The following is a 16,796-nucleotide window of genomic DNA, read 5'->3' as shown; positions in this document are numbered from 1 at the left end:
ATACAGTTATTAGCATTTAGCAGTAATGCAGTATGCGGACACTAGACAACTAAGTACATCACATTCCAATAATAAGTTGGACTAAGGTACAATATAGTAGTTTAAATGATGAGTCTAATTTCTAAACCCTAGCAATCCTATTGATAAATCCATGAGTCTTCAAGGCATTTTGACAAACCATATCAATATGCGGTCTTGGATCAAGTGAGCTGGTAAACATAAAACCAAGATTATTATTTATCAGCACGTAAAATACCTATCAAAACATAAAATATTATAGGAATGGAATATAGGCAAACTACTACGTGTATAAGTTAGAACTTTGCTTGTAGATATATTTAAGGATAGCCTATATAGCCATATATATATATATGGCTATATTCCCAAACCAATTTACAAATCTATCCATATCACTTTGGAGATGAAGGCAATCATCAATGGAACCAACACGGCAACACGTAAATAGAGTAACAATTAAAAATATAAAAATATCATAAGTTCATGTTATAGATATTAACATTGATTAAAATACAATTAGGTAGTACAATTTATAATCAATGGTATTAAATATTAATAACAAATACAATGAAAACTGATGGAACAATTCTGTCTGGTATGATGTTATATCAAATTCCGTTGAACTAAAAATGAATTATAAAATTCGAACGATAACCGATTACAATTCGAACATATTACATAATAATATCCATCACGGAAACGTCGTATATGCAGAATTTCCCAAAAATCTAAATAATTTTTTTGGACTAACTTTTTTGGAACGATTCTGGATTCAGAGAATTTATGTTTTATTCTCTGCATCTGTTGGACGTTGGCATAATATCTTAAAAAAGGATGCAAAATCTTTAACTGTAAAGCCATTATGCAAAACTCGATGGAATGTAGAATAGATTGTATTAATGCTATATTAAAAATGAAATCTAATAAATAATATATGCACTGATAGAATTAACTGAATTAAATACTGCTGATCATTTAATTATTTCTGCAGCTAATTCATTAATTCAATTCATATTGAGATTCGATTTTTTAGTTTTTCTGTGTTTTTGGCAAAATATTTTATCAAAAGTTAACCTTGTTAGTAATCCAATGCGAAGTTCAAAAATGAGTATTAGAACCACAGTTTTACTTTTGGATAATTGTAAAATGTTTTTACAAGGTTATAGAACAACTAGACATACAGAAGCTATAAAATCTGCTAAATAATTAGCTTTTACAATTAAATGTTTAATCAAAATTTAGAGTCACTCGTGTAATATGTAGAAAAAAACAATTTGTTTACGTAAGGACGAAGTTTCAGAATCCCAAAACCCAGAATTATATTTCAAACAGCATGTATTAAATAACATACTAGACCAAGTAATATCATCTATTTCTAAACATTTTGAAAAAATTAAAGAATTTTATGATACCTGGAGATTTGTGTACAACATAAAATAAAATAAAAGCCACAAAGATCTATTAAAGTCATGTAAAGATTTAGGTACATTTAAAACTTAATGATCAGAATAAAGATAACATAGAGTGCGATTTGAATGGTATAGATTTGTGTAATGAAATTGAGATTGTAAGATTATTGTACTCTAAGAAAGATAGCTGCCCATTGGAAATCTTAACATTTATTAATGATAACAAATTACAAGATACTTTACCAAACTTATGGGTCGGTTTAAGAATTATTATGACAATGCCTGCGACGACTGCAAGCAGAGCAAGATGTAAGAGAAGTTTTAGCAGGTTAAAGTTAATAAAAACGTTCTTGAGATCAACAATGACAGAAGAACGTCTCAACAATTTGACATTAATCAGTATACAAAATGATATAGTTTCTAAAGTAGATTTGAACAAAGCAATACAAAATGTTGTGGATTGAAAATCTAGAAAAAGTGTACTTATGTTTTAAAAATATGTATTATTATTATTATTATATTGTACGATTAAATAAATAATTTTAATACATATTCATTATAAATAATAATAATATGAAATTGTATCCAAATATGAAATAAGTTTTGCAATCCTTTACCTATCTATAGTTAATATAAAAATTTTAAGCAAAATATGTAGGTGAGTATAAATAATATTTAATATAATATATTATAGAGAATTTGTTTAAGGGCGCCTTTCAAAAAATTGCCCAAGGCAGTGGCGGATCCAGCGGGATGACAAAGGGGGCATTCCCCTCCCCCGCCAATCATCATAGTTTCCCTTTGTTTTACACTGTGTTTAGCCAATTCTGCAGCAAATGTTTGTACTTTTGCCCGCTCCATGCCCCCTGGATGCCCGGGTTCCTCCACTGGCCCGGGGCGTCAAAATATCTTTGGCCGGGCCTGTTTGTGTATTATTTGATCTCACTTATGTGTTTTCTACTACAATAGGCCTATCTTATGTCAATTATACTGGCTATCCTAGTTATTCTATATAACTTCTGAAAATATTTTTAATTCGTCAAGAAGTTAACTTGTAAGCGACTTAACCACTTTTTGAAATTTAACCCTAAAACCCTCGAAAATTAGATTATTAAATTTTGAATATTAAAATGTTAATATTATTAGTGAAAAAATGTATCAATAAATGTAATGAAGTCATTTTTGTGCACATTTCATCGCAAATTCAAATATGTTTTCATAAATTAAATCTGATGGATAGTAAAAAAGAAGTAATTAGTAATAATTACTATAATACTATTGAAAAAATATTGATACTTAAAGGAAAAAATAAATAATTGATATTCGTATAGCACCTTGACACGCACATGCACGCGTGTCGGAACTCTCCAATATTTATTTTACACTGCCTGTCTAGCTACACAGCTACACTACACTGTCACAAACTCACACTTACTGACACACTAATGATCACTTAATCGCATTCACTGAACTCCTTAAAAATGCTCGGTTCGAATCCCTATTTAATGGAAATAATGTATGCGAAGAAAAAACCTTTATGTATAATATATTGACATTAAGAATCCATTTAAGACCTTTAACCCGGATTATTTATTATTATGTTAAATTATCATACATTGACAATGTCATGCTATGTCGTTTGACATATAGTTAAATGAGGTATATCAAATAAATTACAAAACTGACTAGCTAACAACAAATAATAATTGAGAGATTAAATAATTGTTCACGTCACAACGACTGCATAATGTGACAACATTTTCTTACATCAGGATTAATTTTTGGTTTATATTATGAATTGAAACGTTTACCAAAAGCATTAGCACAATAAATTAGGCAATGATATAAAAACTGTCAAAGTAAAAAATTAATTATTTTACTAATAAACATTTATTTTATACAGTCAATTGTGTTAGGTTGGAATGTTGTATGTTGTATGTTGTTGTGCCACCGGATTACCGGACCGATATAGCAATATGTAATATTAAAATGCTAAATCGTTGTTATATTTTTAACAAAGCTAAATGTCTAATAGTTTATCAACCCAACTATTGATCCTTGTTGATTATTACCAAAAGTATGATATATTTTTGTTTTATGCAAAGATTAATTATCATTTTATAATACCTATTTAAAAATTTTAACTTATGGTTTTTTTTTAAAAGGTTAAAGTCGTGAAGATTGTCATACAGTATCAAGGTAACTACCGAAAATACCATAGGTACCTCAGTAATTATCGAAAATACTATATCTCGGCAAATTTATTAGTGTTTCCCAGTTTCCAACATAGAATAATAGGCCTATTATATTATATCATAATATTGATTGTATAAAAATAATAAATAATAAATGTATAGGTATACGGTTATTTCGGTAACTGCCATGCCATGGCATGTACAACGGTAATTACCACTATACTGAAAATATCGCCAGGTATGGCCTAGGCACATACTTGTTAAATATTTAAATATTAGTATTTAAATACATTTGAAATACTTTTGAACGGAAGTTCAAAAGTGATGATGATTATAAATATTGTTATCGATAGCCTAGGCTAATATCACCAATATATTATCCATTTAATTTGCTCGCTATAGTCACTGGCCACTGCTTCCACCATAATCATAAACACTAGGTATAAAAATATACATGCTATATTGCTATAATATACTGCTAAGAGATAATACATTTTAAATATTTTCAAAAGTTGAACTACAAAATAAATAAAAAAATGTATTGATAATTTTTGTTACGAGATAAAAAATGTTGAGGGCTCTATTGTTGAAAAACGTGTCTGAGGGCTATTTAGAATTTACATGTCTCACCAGCTGACTGACATTGTTCATATTATTATATAGGTAGTACCTATACCAGCTACTATAGTATTATTAAAATAAGTAAATATTATACGCTTCGTGGAATAAATGTTTATAAAACCCAACCGACCCAATCACTATTGTCAGTTTTCTTTCATCCGATGTGGGTAACGTATTATGAATTGTTGACATTTATTTTTACAATAAACCTTACACTTTACCTGGCTAGCATACAATATGATGTACCTAATAATATACCTAGTACCTACGTGGAAGTAGTAAGTTTATTCAATATAATAATATATTAAAACGTACCTACATAATATTATATTATGCTCACTAGTCACTACTCACTACACACAAATATCAGTAAATAACTACATAACTACATAAACACAAGTACATATTTTATAAGTTATAATAAAGTTATAAATATATAATATTGTATAAACGTATAAGTATATACTGCACTACTGCAGTACAATTATATAGTATAATATTATAACATATTAATTATTAAATATTAACGTTACATTACAATGTTATCACAACCATAGGTTGTAGGTACGTAAAAAACGAATTCTATGGCAATATAATACGCGTATTTGTATGTATATATATTTTATTTGTATGTATTTTCTATGTAGTATATAAGCGAGTATAGTCAGTATATAGTATGTACATAATCTCAGGAAAAGCAATCTTTTTCCCCTCCACTCCACTCATCACTATGCGGCGCGGTGGCGGAGGCGGTAGCGACGGGCACCCGTCGCCGCGATCACGGTGGCGGGGCTCTCCCCTCTAATCCACTGTTCCGCCGCATCCAACGAGCGACGACGACGAAATCGAAATTCACTCTCCTGCATCTAGACTCCTCTTCCTAATAGCTCTCCCCGGCGGCGGCCGAATCCATCGCCACCCGACGCTGCCGCGAAGACCCGTCGTCGTTCTCACTTCTTACCGTAGTCCGCCGAGCACAGCAGCTATACAGCCGCCGCCGCTGCCGCCGCCGCTACCACTCGACCACTCACCGCCACCGTTGCCAGCCATCAACGCCACCCACCGCGACCGCCGACACCGCCACGCCAAGGTTCGGTCCGTGGTGGGTCGGCGGCAGTAGGTCGGCGCTCCCGCTACCCAGTGCCGCGCGCACAACGCGCACTCGAAACATATAGCTCGACAAAGTACGGTGCTAGTGTACTACTGCTACAACAAAGTAGTAGAGGCAGCGGCCACTACTACCGCCACGGGGCACGGTGGCACATATATATATATATATATATATATATATATATATATATCAGTAGTACCTATGTTACTATATACTATATATATATAGAGTATAATATTTTACTGTTATACATTCATTTGGCTAGCGTAGTAGCGTCTCTCCTATCCACTAATCATAGTCAATCCAACATTGGCCGCGGCCACGGCGCACACCGCTGTAGAAGCTATCACACTGGTCGAGTAAAGTCAACCTCCACAGCCGGCATGAAATAATAATAATAACATCTACAAAATATTAACAATTATTATTATTTTTTGTCTATCCGCGCCTCCTCCCTCGCGGCGTCACCGCCGCGCCGTGCGTTGTACGGCCTGTACGTAATCTATTCGTTTAGTCGACTTGTTATAGTACTGGTATAGATTATATTATATATTTTACATCACACACGCACACGGACACGGCACACTCAAACGCGCTCAGACGCACACGCACGCACAAGATCGACTTTCACACACGCGCATGCACGCTCGGCGTACACACTCGCGCGCTCACACACGCACACTCTAGCGCGCGCGCATATAATTATTTTATTAAATATTATTTACCCGATAGTGAAACTATAATAATAATGTATACAATAAATTTCATTCCGATAACAGAAAAAAAAAAAATAACATTTATGGTTTAAAATTATATTTCCACTTGCGTTAATTATTATAATACGACAATTTACGCGTAAATCGACGTTGGTGACTAATTAAATTGATGTTTTTATTCAGTCGTGTATGTGTATCGCGTCGTATTATACATGCATATTATTATTGTTATTATTCAACTCTACCTATTTTGATAAATTAATTGTCATTCACCGGCAATTACCAAACAATAAGCAGCTCAGCGATCCGGTTTCAGATACAAAAGTTTTTTGGCTTGTCTAGTCGTGTACGAGCTTATTATAACAAGTATTCGACGCCGACTGGATGGACGGCGTTTGACACGAAAACTATCTTTCACATACTATCATAGACGCTATACATCAGGTATACTATTTTAGTACTAATATATTATTTTACAACTGTTTTATTCGCTGACAAGAGACTGGTATCCATTATTCATATTATTAACATAATATTGTGTGAAATCTCAATACTCGTACTTAAAAAATATTATTTGTTTCGTGTGTGTGTGCGTGTTGTTGCGTGTGCGTGCGCGCGTGTGTGTGTGTGTGTGTGCGTGTTTTGCCTAATACTTATATTATTTTGGTAATAATAATATAATTGTATTATAATATACCAAACATTATTAATTGTATTATAACACGGACATAGTTGGATTAAAAAAAAAAAAAACATTTTTCAATATTTGATTCCATCCAATGTTAGTTTGTTACAGTAAATTATTCCTGACATTGTATACAAACATTATAACACCTATTTGAATTAAAATAATATTTTGTATTGGTCAAATTTGAAGTTTGAATACCTACTTTTCATATTTATAAAATAAAACTTTTTGCAATTTGTTAAATTGAGTACGCACTATTAAGAATTCTGTTGATTTTTTGAAATTATATTTATTAGTTTAATTTTTCCTATCTTCAGCCGATAAGATATATTTTAGTTGTACTCACTGCTTTCTTATAATTGTAATATATTGTGTATAATTTTTGATTGAAAAATAGGTATAAGAATTATGTACCTTTTGGCTAAAATTGTATACGAGAACAAAATATATTTATACAAGATTATTTGAGTAAACATAACATTTTATAAGTACTTTTCTACACTCCTTATTTTTACAAGGTCCCCAGATTTATAGGTTAGCTATCTTATGTATAATTCTGTCATTTATAATTCAACTTCCAAGTATCTTAAATACTTAAGTACTTAATAACAGAAGTGATACTTATCTAGGGATGCCATCAGAACGATTTGACCTGTACCTATTATTAAAATTTGACGTTCTAAAAATTTGTCCCACGCATTAATTTGTATAGGCACTTACTGTGGAAACTGTAAGCATATAGCTAAATTTAAATTTGTTGATTGTGCAGCAAAAAATATCAAACATGAATAAAATTTAAGGTATCCGAAATATTGCACTCCGAAAAATATCCAATGTTCTGCCATTCATCTCCAACCTTACTCTTGGTAATTTTGGTATAGAAATTAATAAAGAAAAAGCACGCATCTTCTATATTCTGCGCTTTCATAGTTGACTGGAGATTGAATTTAAAATCATCCAAATTTAAATTATCTTTCCATTTTCACACTGCCAGAAAATCCTTGATGAAAACTAAAAAGGAAGTGGTATCGTGAATTTTTGCTTAGCTAATAATATTAACATTATGACAGAAATTCACATAAATGTTTATAAGCACCTAATTAATATTAATAATATAACAAATTCACTACTAAAATAAATTGTTAATTTAGGCTTTGTTAAATTATGACCCCTTAAACAACTATATTATTATCATGCCTGTACCGTTAAATGCTACAACTTGGAACAGTTTTCAAATTTAAGCTTGCATAACTTCTAAACTAGGATAGCCACAATTTTGATTTTGGTGTCAAAAATTTACTCTTGGATTGCTCTTTGACACCTTTATGGTTTTAAAAATTTTAGTTTTACCTTAGTACATTTTTTTATTTTTTTATTTTTGTCCCAAATTAGCTACAATTTGGACCAGTCTACTATGAATGCTTAGAAATCATGTTTCCAATACCAATTCCAACTTGGGACAAATATAAACTTTTTAAAAATGTTGTTCTGTAGTATTTAGAAAAAAAAAATTCAAAAATTTTTAATTTTAACAAAGTAGGTAAGTGAATAATTATAGTAAAAAAACAAAAAAAATAATTCAAAATATTTATATTTTAACATAAGTGACTTTGACTTTTCCTGGGCCGTCAGTCAAATTTATCTCATCATAATTCAATATTGCCTCTGGTTTTGACATCTTTCAAAGTGATCAACAGTAATTATTAATTATATTAATAATATTATGTGTACCTATATGGCTATGTCCCAAGTTGTGTTACATGTATAAATCATAAGCTACAATGTTTCAAAAATGAATCAAACTGAATTTCGTTTTTTTAACTTTAAACTACACATATTTATCTGTGAAATGTGTGATTTAAAGCATAGTTAATGACTTACAGATAACATTTTTGAGGACTATTACTATTTAGAAATAGTGTAAACCGTGGTGACGGTTCTCCGTCGTTATTATTTGTGTTTTGGGCTGTATTATCACATTGAGTTCATAGTTAATCTTGTGTAAATAATGATTTAAAAAAAAAGTAGATTATCTCAAATACAGTGCAGCAATGGCGAATAAACCTAATTTTTCTATCCCAAGTTGTATCTTTTGACGGTAACCTACTATAAACTTATTAACTTATATTTCATTTCTTTGTATAGATTGTTTATTTTAAATAATAATCCAAATAAAAAAAAAATAATTGTTGATTAAAATTTATATTTTTATACTTACTACAAATATTAATCTAAATTTACATTTATTATATAACACTCACTTGTATCTAGATATATATACATATAAATATTTATTTTTATAAACTTAGTTTAGTGTTTTGGGATATAATATATTCACACTGAATAAAGAAAAACTATGAGGGCTATTTTCCTTATTCATTCTAAGGATAATAATCCTTAAATATAGTATTACAAAAATATAAGCTACCTATATGTAATATTAGATGTAGAGTGTATTTTTTATACTTAAATCATTTTTACAAATTATTTGTATTGATAGATTAATAGTAATTACTAACATTTTCAGATCATCTAAGCCCCCAAAGCGATGAACGTATTGTTTTTGAAATGAGGTTTTTTTTTTAAATTTTTTTTAAGTTTAAAATTTTTTTTAGTGATGTGTATACAATAAGTAGTCGAAATAATACTTCGATTTTCAACTTCAGTATCTTGTTTGATGAGAAAGTGAATATTGTTGGGTCGTTGAAAAGGTCAAAATTTAAAATTCCCAGTAATTTTCAAAAGCTCCGAGTAAAACAAAAAAAATAATTAAGGAAAACCGGGAATTTTTACGCAAAATCGGTTTTTGACAAAATTGATTATGGATTTTGGTGTAACTCTAAAACAAATGACCGTAGATATATGAAATTGTCACTGGTTGTTTATATTAGAATTTTCTATACACGATAAAAATGTTGATTTGTTTTGAACTGTTAGGATGACGTTATACCCGCATGTGTTGTCTTCATCTTACAAGTGCGTAATATAGCAAATTCTATGCTCAGCAGAACACGTGTAGCTCTGTTGGTTTAAAAATTTGAGTGAATTGACCTATTATAAAATCTAAAGGTAAGATTATTATATAGACAACCTCATGGGCTTTTTATTATATTTTAATTTTAAAGCGAGTTATGAGTATTTTAAAATTGTAAATTGTTTGTACATCTTAAAGTACTCATAACTCGCTTAAAAATTAAAATATATTAAAAAGCCTAAGAGGTTGTCTAGATAATAATCTTACCTTTAGATTTGATAAGAGGTCAATTCACGCTAATTTTAAAACCAACGGAGCTACACGTGATCTGCTTAGCGTAGAATTTTCTATGTTACGCACTTATAAGACGGAGACAACGCATGCGTGTATAACGTCCTCTTAACGGACATTTTCAGTTTAAATTTTATGAATGTCTATGAATGACAATAACATTTTATTTGTTGGTAAAAAATCTTGAAAATTGAATACAATGATCATAATATATTGTTACAATGACATTTGAAAAAATAATAAAAATCCAGTTACAATTTTTTTTTGTAAACATTTGAAGTTTAAATATTGACAAAATACGAAAGAATGACGAAAATGTGCAAATTATTTGGAGCTAGAAATTCATAAAAAATTTTGTTTTTAAATCTACGATTTGAAAATGTAATACAAGATTCCTCATAAGTTTGTCTACCTTTATCAAACAACATTAATTGAAGTTCAAATATTGACAAAATACGTAAAAATGACGAAAATTTTTTTAGTTTTTTTCTACAAATATCAATCAAATTTTATTTGTTAGGACAAAAAGCGTGAAAATTGAATATAAGGCTCCTGATATATTGTTACAATAGCAGTTGAAAAATATTAAAAATACATAAGCACAATTTTTTTAATATGCATTTAAAGTTTGAATTTTGACAAAATTTATAAAATCTATAAAATGTATAACTAACGATTGAAAATTTAAAACAAGGTTTCACGTAATAGGTTATATATAAATTATTTTATTCACAATAATATCATCAAATATACTTAGTAATATTATAGGCTGACTGACTGTTTTCACTCAGAATCGTTTTTCTTATACAATGATATTATATCATTAATTCCAATTTAACACCATCCATTACAGAGACCCATTTGTAATATACTATACAGCAAAGTGACACCCACTTGCCCACCTTTTTAAATTTGAACTCTACCACACTTGCATAGGCGCAAATTGACTAAATTTTTTGGGAGCACTCAAGCCTCCCTCCCCACCGGCCATATTGCTTAGTAACACAGAACATAAAAAATAGTACTAATTACTAGATTTTGAACTGGGGGGACTTGACCGACATTTTAGGGGACTAAGTCTCCCAAGCCTCCCTCCTATTTGCGCCAATGCACACTTGTAATAACAATTTAAATTTATAAAAAATTAGTTTTTATGTTCGACTTAAGAATGTAATATTTTGTCATTTTAAAGAAGTCCTGGTTCAAAAACAGGGTTTCTTATTGAGATATTTCTGGATAATGGAAAATACCTATTATTTAAAATGAACAAGGCAAATATTAAAAAGTACCTATATATTACAAATCATATAATTGTATTTGTAGTTGTTAAGAAAGGACGTTTAAAATGTTTCACCATTTTCAACATATTATTCTTTATGATAGAAAATTTAGTCTAATTTGAATTTTAAATGTTAAATATTCATTCTGATGTTAATATGTTATTATAGTATTTAGTTAGGAGTTGTCATTTAAAATAATTCTATTCTTAAAAATCTAATTTACATAACTTAAAATTAGGTACTTTAACATCTATTTCTCAAGTATTATTTTTCATAAGGTACTCTAGTGTAATTATGAACAACCCAAAACAAAATAAATTAGCACGTTTATGCACATGATGTACAGACAAGTTTGAATTGTAATATTATATTTGTTTATTTAATAAACACCTATTACATTTTAGTGAATATATTTACAAATTAAAAAATTATAAATTCTTCTTTTAATTATGTTCAAAAAACCCTTTATACCAAACTCATTACTAGGTATCTATTTAATATTAATCGTTTATTTTTTTCTTCAGTCTATATATTACAAGAAATCAGTTCCATCTGTAACTAGTCAGGTTTTTTACTTTGGAAGGTTTCAAAACTTTTGAGAATTAAAGTTAAATTATTTAATTATTAGTAAGTATGTGATTAATACATATATTATTATACCTAAAATCTATATTTATAAATGTAATATAATATCATAGTACTAATTTATTACTAATGCAATTTTCAACATTTCAAAGTAAAAAAAGGTGGGTAAGTGGATGTTGCTCTGCTGTACTGTAGGTTACAAGTGGGTCACTATAATGGATGGTGTTAAATTTGAATTCAATGATATAATATCATTATATTAGAAAAACGATTCTGAGCGAAAACGGTCAGTCAGCCTATAATATTACTAAGTATATTTGATGATATTATTGTAAATAAAATTATTTATATATAACCTATTTACGTAGCACCTTGTTTTAAATTTTTAATCCTTAGCTATAAAAGTTGAACATTTTATACATTTTTAACTAAAAATAATTATTAAATTTTAAATTTGATATATTTTGTCAAAATTCGAACTTTAAATGCTTATAAAAAAAAATTGTGCCTATGTATTTTCAATGTTTTTCAACTGCTATTGTAACAATAAATCAGGAGCCTTGCATTACATTTTCAAGCTTTTTTATTGATATTTATAGAAAAAAAAAACTAAAAAAATTGAAAACTGACAATGTCCGTAAACAGCTCAAAAAGTGTCAAAATATTTTCAAAATTGTATGGTGTATAGAAAATGAAAATATGAACATTCAGTGAAATTATCAAGTATTTACAGTCATTCGTATTTTAATTACAACAAAATAAGGAAATCGATACATGAGAAATCAAGTTAATATCAAATGTTTTAAAAATATGAATTTCAAACGCTCATAAAAATTTAATTTGACTTTCTTGTAGACATTTTTTTTTTTTGATAAAGATAGACAAACTTATGAATGATCTTGTATTACATTTTCAAATCTTAGATTTAAAAAGAAAAATTTTTATGAATTTTTAACTCAAAATAATTTAAGTTTCAACAATTTATTTTTATTCTTTCACTTAAATTAGATCTCAATAATATTGCATCATATACTTTGCTTGATTGTGGATACAACATGTGTGACTTAACTCATAAACTTCTTGAAATACTTATATATTATAGAAAAATAAATTATTTACTTCAGCTCTTGTTTTGGAATATATTTTTTTAGTCCAAATGGGATCTGTGAGATAAAATGTTCTAGCCATCATTAATGATCTACCTATAATATTGCCTCTGTGTTTATAAATGGATAAAAAAATATATAAATGATAGGATTAACTAAAAAATATGAATACCTATATTATTTATTTATTTATTTATTTATAAATTAACGGATAAACACCCTTTTGGTAAATATAATAGATATAACGTGAGGTATACAACATAAAAAAAAAAAAATTAACAATACACTTAATTAAGATATAAATAAATAGGGGATATAGAAATAAGTACATAAGAAAAAATACAGATACAATAATTAAATAATAATAAAAACATTTTTTAACACAAGATTTCTTATTCAGTTAATTATTTGTTTTCATATTTTTATTTTACATATTATACATTACATGAAACTTACTTGAGTAAATTATGATTACTTTTTGTTTTATGTGTAGCTAAAAACGGCAGAAGTGAAATTATAGCAGACGAAGAGCCAATGAGTGACGTGAAAGATGAAGTCAAAGCTGATGGTGACCAAAGTATTAAGCAGCAGCAAGCGTCACCAAAACTTGTCGATACTGATATTCCAATGACATTTGTGGAGGCAGATCACAATTCACTAAAACACTGTAAGAAAAATGAGGACAATGAAACAAAGGAAGGTGACCCAACGAAACAGGATGAGATAATAAATACTGTGCGTCTGGTAGGTGAGCCACTGGCCACACATGGCCCATATACATTTTACAGTGCATTAGCGTATCGCAAACGCGATGATGTAACAAAAAAGAAGAGACGGCGGTGGAAAAAGCCAATAACAGGGGTGGACGATGAAAGCGATAATGCTGCCGAATCCTACGATTCATCCTCGTCATGTTGCTGTGCCAATAATGATGCCGGAAATGATTTGTGTTTCTGCGACAATGGTTCATTGTCATCAAGGTCTTCGTCACCATCTCATTCTGAATGGTCCGTTATACACATGAATCATTTCTACCCAGTTCGCCCATGGTACAGCAAGAAAAACAGCAGTATTGGTGACGGGCAGCAGCAAAGACGCCATAGAGAAAACTCGCCGAAATCAACTAAAACAACTACTGCTGCAACAGAAAGGAGACAGCATCACTATCAGCAATCGGTGTGTATTGGTGAACTGGAGTTATTATGGCGTGATGACAGTGTGGTAACGTCATCAACAGCTCCATCGTCTTCTTCACAGCTCAAGAAACGTAACAGTAACAGAATTGTGCCACCTGCACTGTTAACTGTGGCATCAAATGGCGAGGATGATGGAACAGATCCTATGACAAGTAGTAGCAACATCCATGGCGATGCTGTGGCCAGTTCAGATGAAGACGACGGTGTTAGTGGTAGATTTGACGATGATTCGTCATCATTATTGCCACGCCGTCGTACTTTGCCCAGACGCACTCGTCAGCCGTCGGCTAAGAAACTTGAGGCTGCAGAATCATATGCCGCAGTGGCAGCTGCAGCAGCGTCAGATAATCATCACTTGTCACAGTCGCTATACAACCGCAATCGCTTATCCACGACTGCACCGTCAGACCCCACCTCCGTGAGTGTTCCACTTTTATCACCAGATTCTCAGTATAGTCATGGAAACGTACTATGCAGTGTTCGGTTATATGTGATGCCTGATCAGACAGCTACCGGCCGACTTGGTGGTGTACATGGTGAAGATGAAGTGTTAGAGATCAACACTTGGAGTGCCAATGGTGGTGCAGAAAGATGGCCGAGTAACATATTTATTAATGGCAACAGCGGTGTAGGATCTATCTACAACGGTAGTGGTAGCGTTGACGATTATGGTTATGGTAGTGGAAGTCATTCGTCAGGAACATTGCCGTCTGGCTGTTCGGGATTAGTATTGCGAGCCGAAGATTTTGTCGAATGGGTTCGCGGTGGACTGATGAATGATGATGACGAAAATGAAGACACCGAGTCTTTTGATGAGTCATTAGAATCAGATTGTGATGATAACAGTTCTAATGACCGAAAATGCAATAGAGTAGAAACTTCAAAACCTAAGGATGAGCCACTGTCATCTTTAGTTACGGACACAATGGCCGATGTAAAACAATGTAAGGAAGAAATATTAAATACTTGGAATGATGATAACAACAGCAAAGTGAAATTAGAATCTACCCCGATCAAAAATGAAGTGATAACAGAAAATTTACTTTCTGTAAATCCAGAAAAAGTGAAATTAGAATCTACCCTGATCAAAGATGAAGTTATAACAGATAATGTACTTTCTGTAAATCCAGAAAAAGTGAAATTAGAATCTACCCTGATCAAAGATGAAGTGAAAACGGAAAATTTACTTTCTGTAAATCCAGAAAAAGTGAAAAAGGAACAAGAAGAGCTAACTGTAACTGTTGATTCTGGTGTCGTTGATAGTAAAACAATAAAACAAAAACACGATAGCAGTAACATTGATTATTACTCAAAACATGTTGTTGACGAGGCTGTAGAAGCCGAACATGTTCCTTTAGCTGCAGCTAGAATTCACAAAAAACAGTGTGAACGTGTTACTGACCGTCATCGACGCTGTCATCGTCAGCGTCATTGCTTAAATCAGAGGTCATTGGTAAATGGTGATAGCACTAGTACTGTTGCTAAGAAAAACGAGCGTCGCCATTATAATGTATCAGCAGTGACAAATAAAGGTACTACTCTCATTACACCTAATTTTATGTTGTTTTTATTATTTTTACTATTATTTTTTTTTTGCAGTTGGAAAGAAGCAGGACAATGATAAAAAATGTTGCTGCTATTGTTGTAAACGCCGTCGTCAAAATTACCAACATAATGAAAAAAAAACAATAAACAATGTCAGTGTGGGTAATAGTATTAAACAACGATTGGTGGTGATGAGCTACTCTCGATACTGCCGATATAGAGCACAATTGCAACGTAAGCGTGAACAGCAGTTGAACCAGGGAAATGCCCCTGTTGTCATAGCTGATGATAAAGAAAAGTTGACGACAACCACATACCGTGGATTAGATTCGATGACCAGAGTTCTATTTTGTCGAGACACATATGATTATCCAGCAGAACTACTGTTAGAGCCTTTTAATGCACAACAAAACCATCAGCAACACACGGCAGTTTTGGTCAACCACATGGGTATGTGCATTATTCATTGCTGTGTTTAATGAAGCATAAATTATCATAATATAATACAGTACATTAAAATAATGCATAATGTAATAAATCTTAGGAAAGACAAGGTTTAGAATTATTATACTCCAATTATTCAATTATTATCATTACAAAAAATTAAAAAAATATCCAATATTTCTGTTTTATTTTATAATTTAAACCAACAATTAAAAACAAAAGGCTTTGTAAGTTTCTTGAATTTTAATTTTATGTTATGACATTTAAAGGGTTGTACTAAGATCTATTAAAATCAAAAAATGTTAAAAATGTGTAGTACAATTGGCTTTTAGGTATTTTTTTTTTTTCTAGTTAGAACCTATTTATTTTTTTTTATTTCATTTTTAATTTATTTTTTATAGTATTAATTAATTTTAGTTAAACTATAATGGTTAATGAAATATAATATTATATATCATATATATTCCGTATACTGATATCAAAATTATCTAAATTTCAATAAAATAGTTTTGAGCTATTTGAGTTAATTTAGCTAAGTTTTAAAATATGATATAGTTAATATTAATAATTAATCAATTATTTGTTAAGGGAATTTGATACAGTGATTTTCTGTTTTT

The 16,796-nt window shown here is 30.4% G+C and overlaps 1 protein-coding gene across 1 annotated transcript in view; it reads left to right on the top strand.

Annotated features, from left to right (window-relative positions):
* The first annotated feature begins 5,602 nt into the window (after positions 1-5,602).
* LOC100574823 overlaps positions 5,603-16,796 on the top strand; it is a 14,654-nt gene continuing 3,460 nt past the window's right edge. Inside the window, exons 1-3 of the mRNA XM_003245527.4 lie at positions 5,603-6,514; positions 13,488-15,722; positions 15,790-16,185. Of these exons, the coding sequence (XP_003245575.1) occupies positions 13,529-15,722; positions 15,790-16,185 (2,590 nt within the window). The 5' untranslated portion in view covers positions 5,603-6,514; positions 13,488-13,528. The remainder of the gene's footprint in view (positions 6,515-13,487; positions 15,723-15,789; positions 16,186-16,796) is intronic.

This window comes from Acyrthosiphon pisum, chromosome X (assembly GCF_005508785.2).
Source record: "Acyrthosiphon pisum isolate AL4f chromosome X, pea_aphid_22Mar2018_4r6ur, whole genome shotgun sequence".
Taxonomy (NCBI): Eukaryota; Metazoa; Arthropoda; class Insecta; order Hemiptera; family Aphididae; genus Acyrthosiphon; species Acyrthosiphon pisum.
This window is presented reverse-complemented; position numbering and strand designations above follow the sequence as displayed.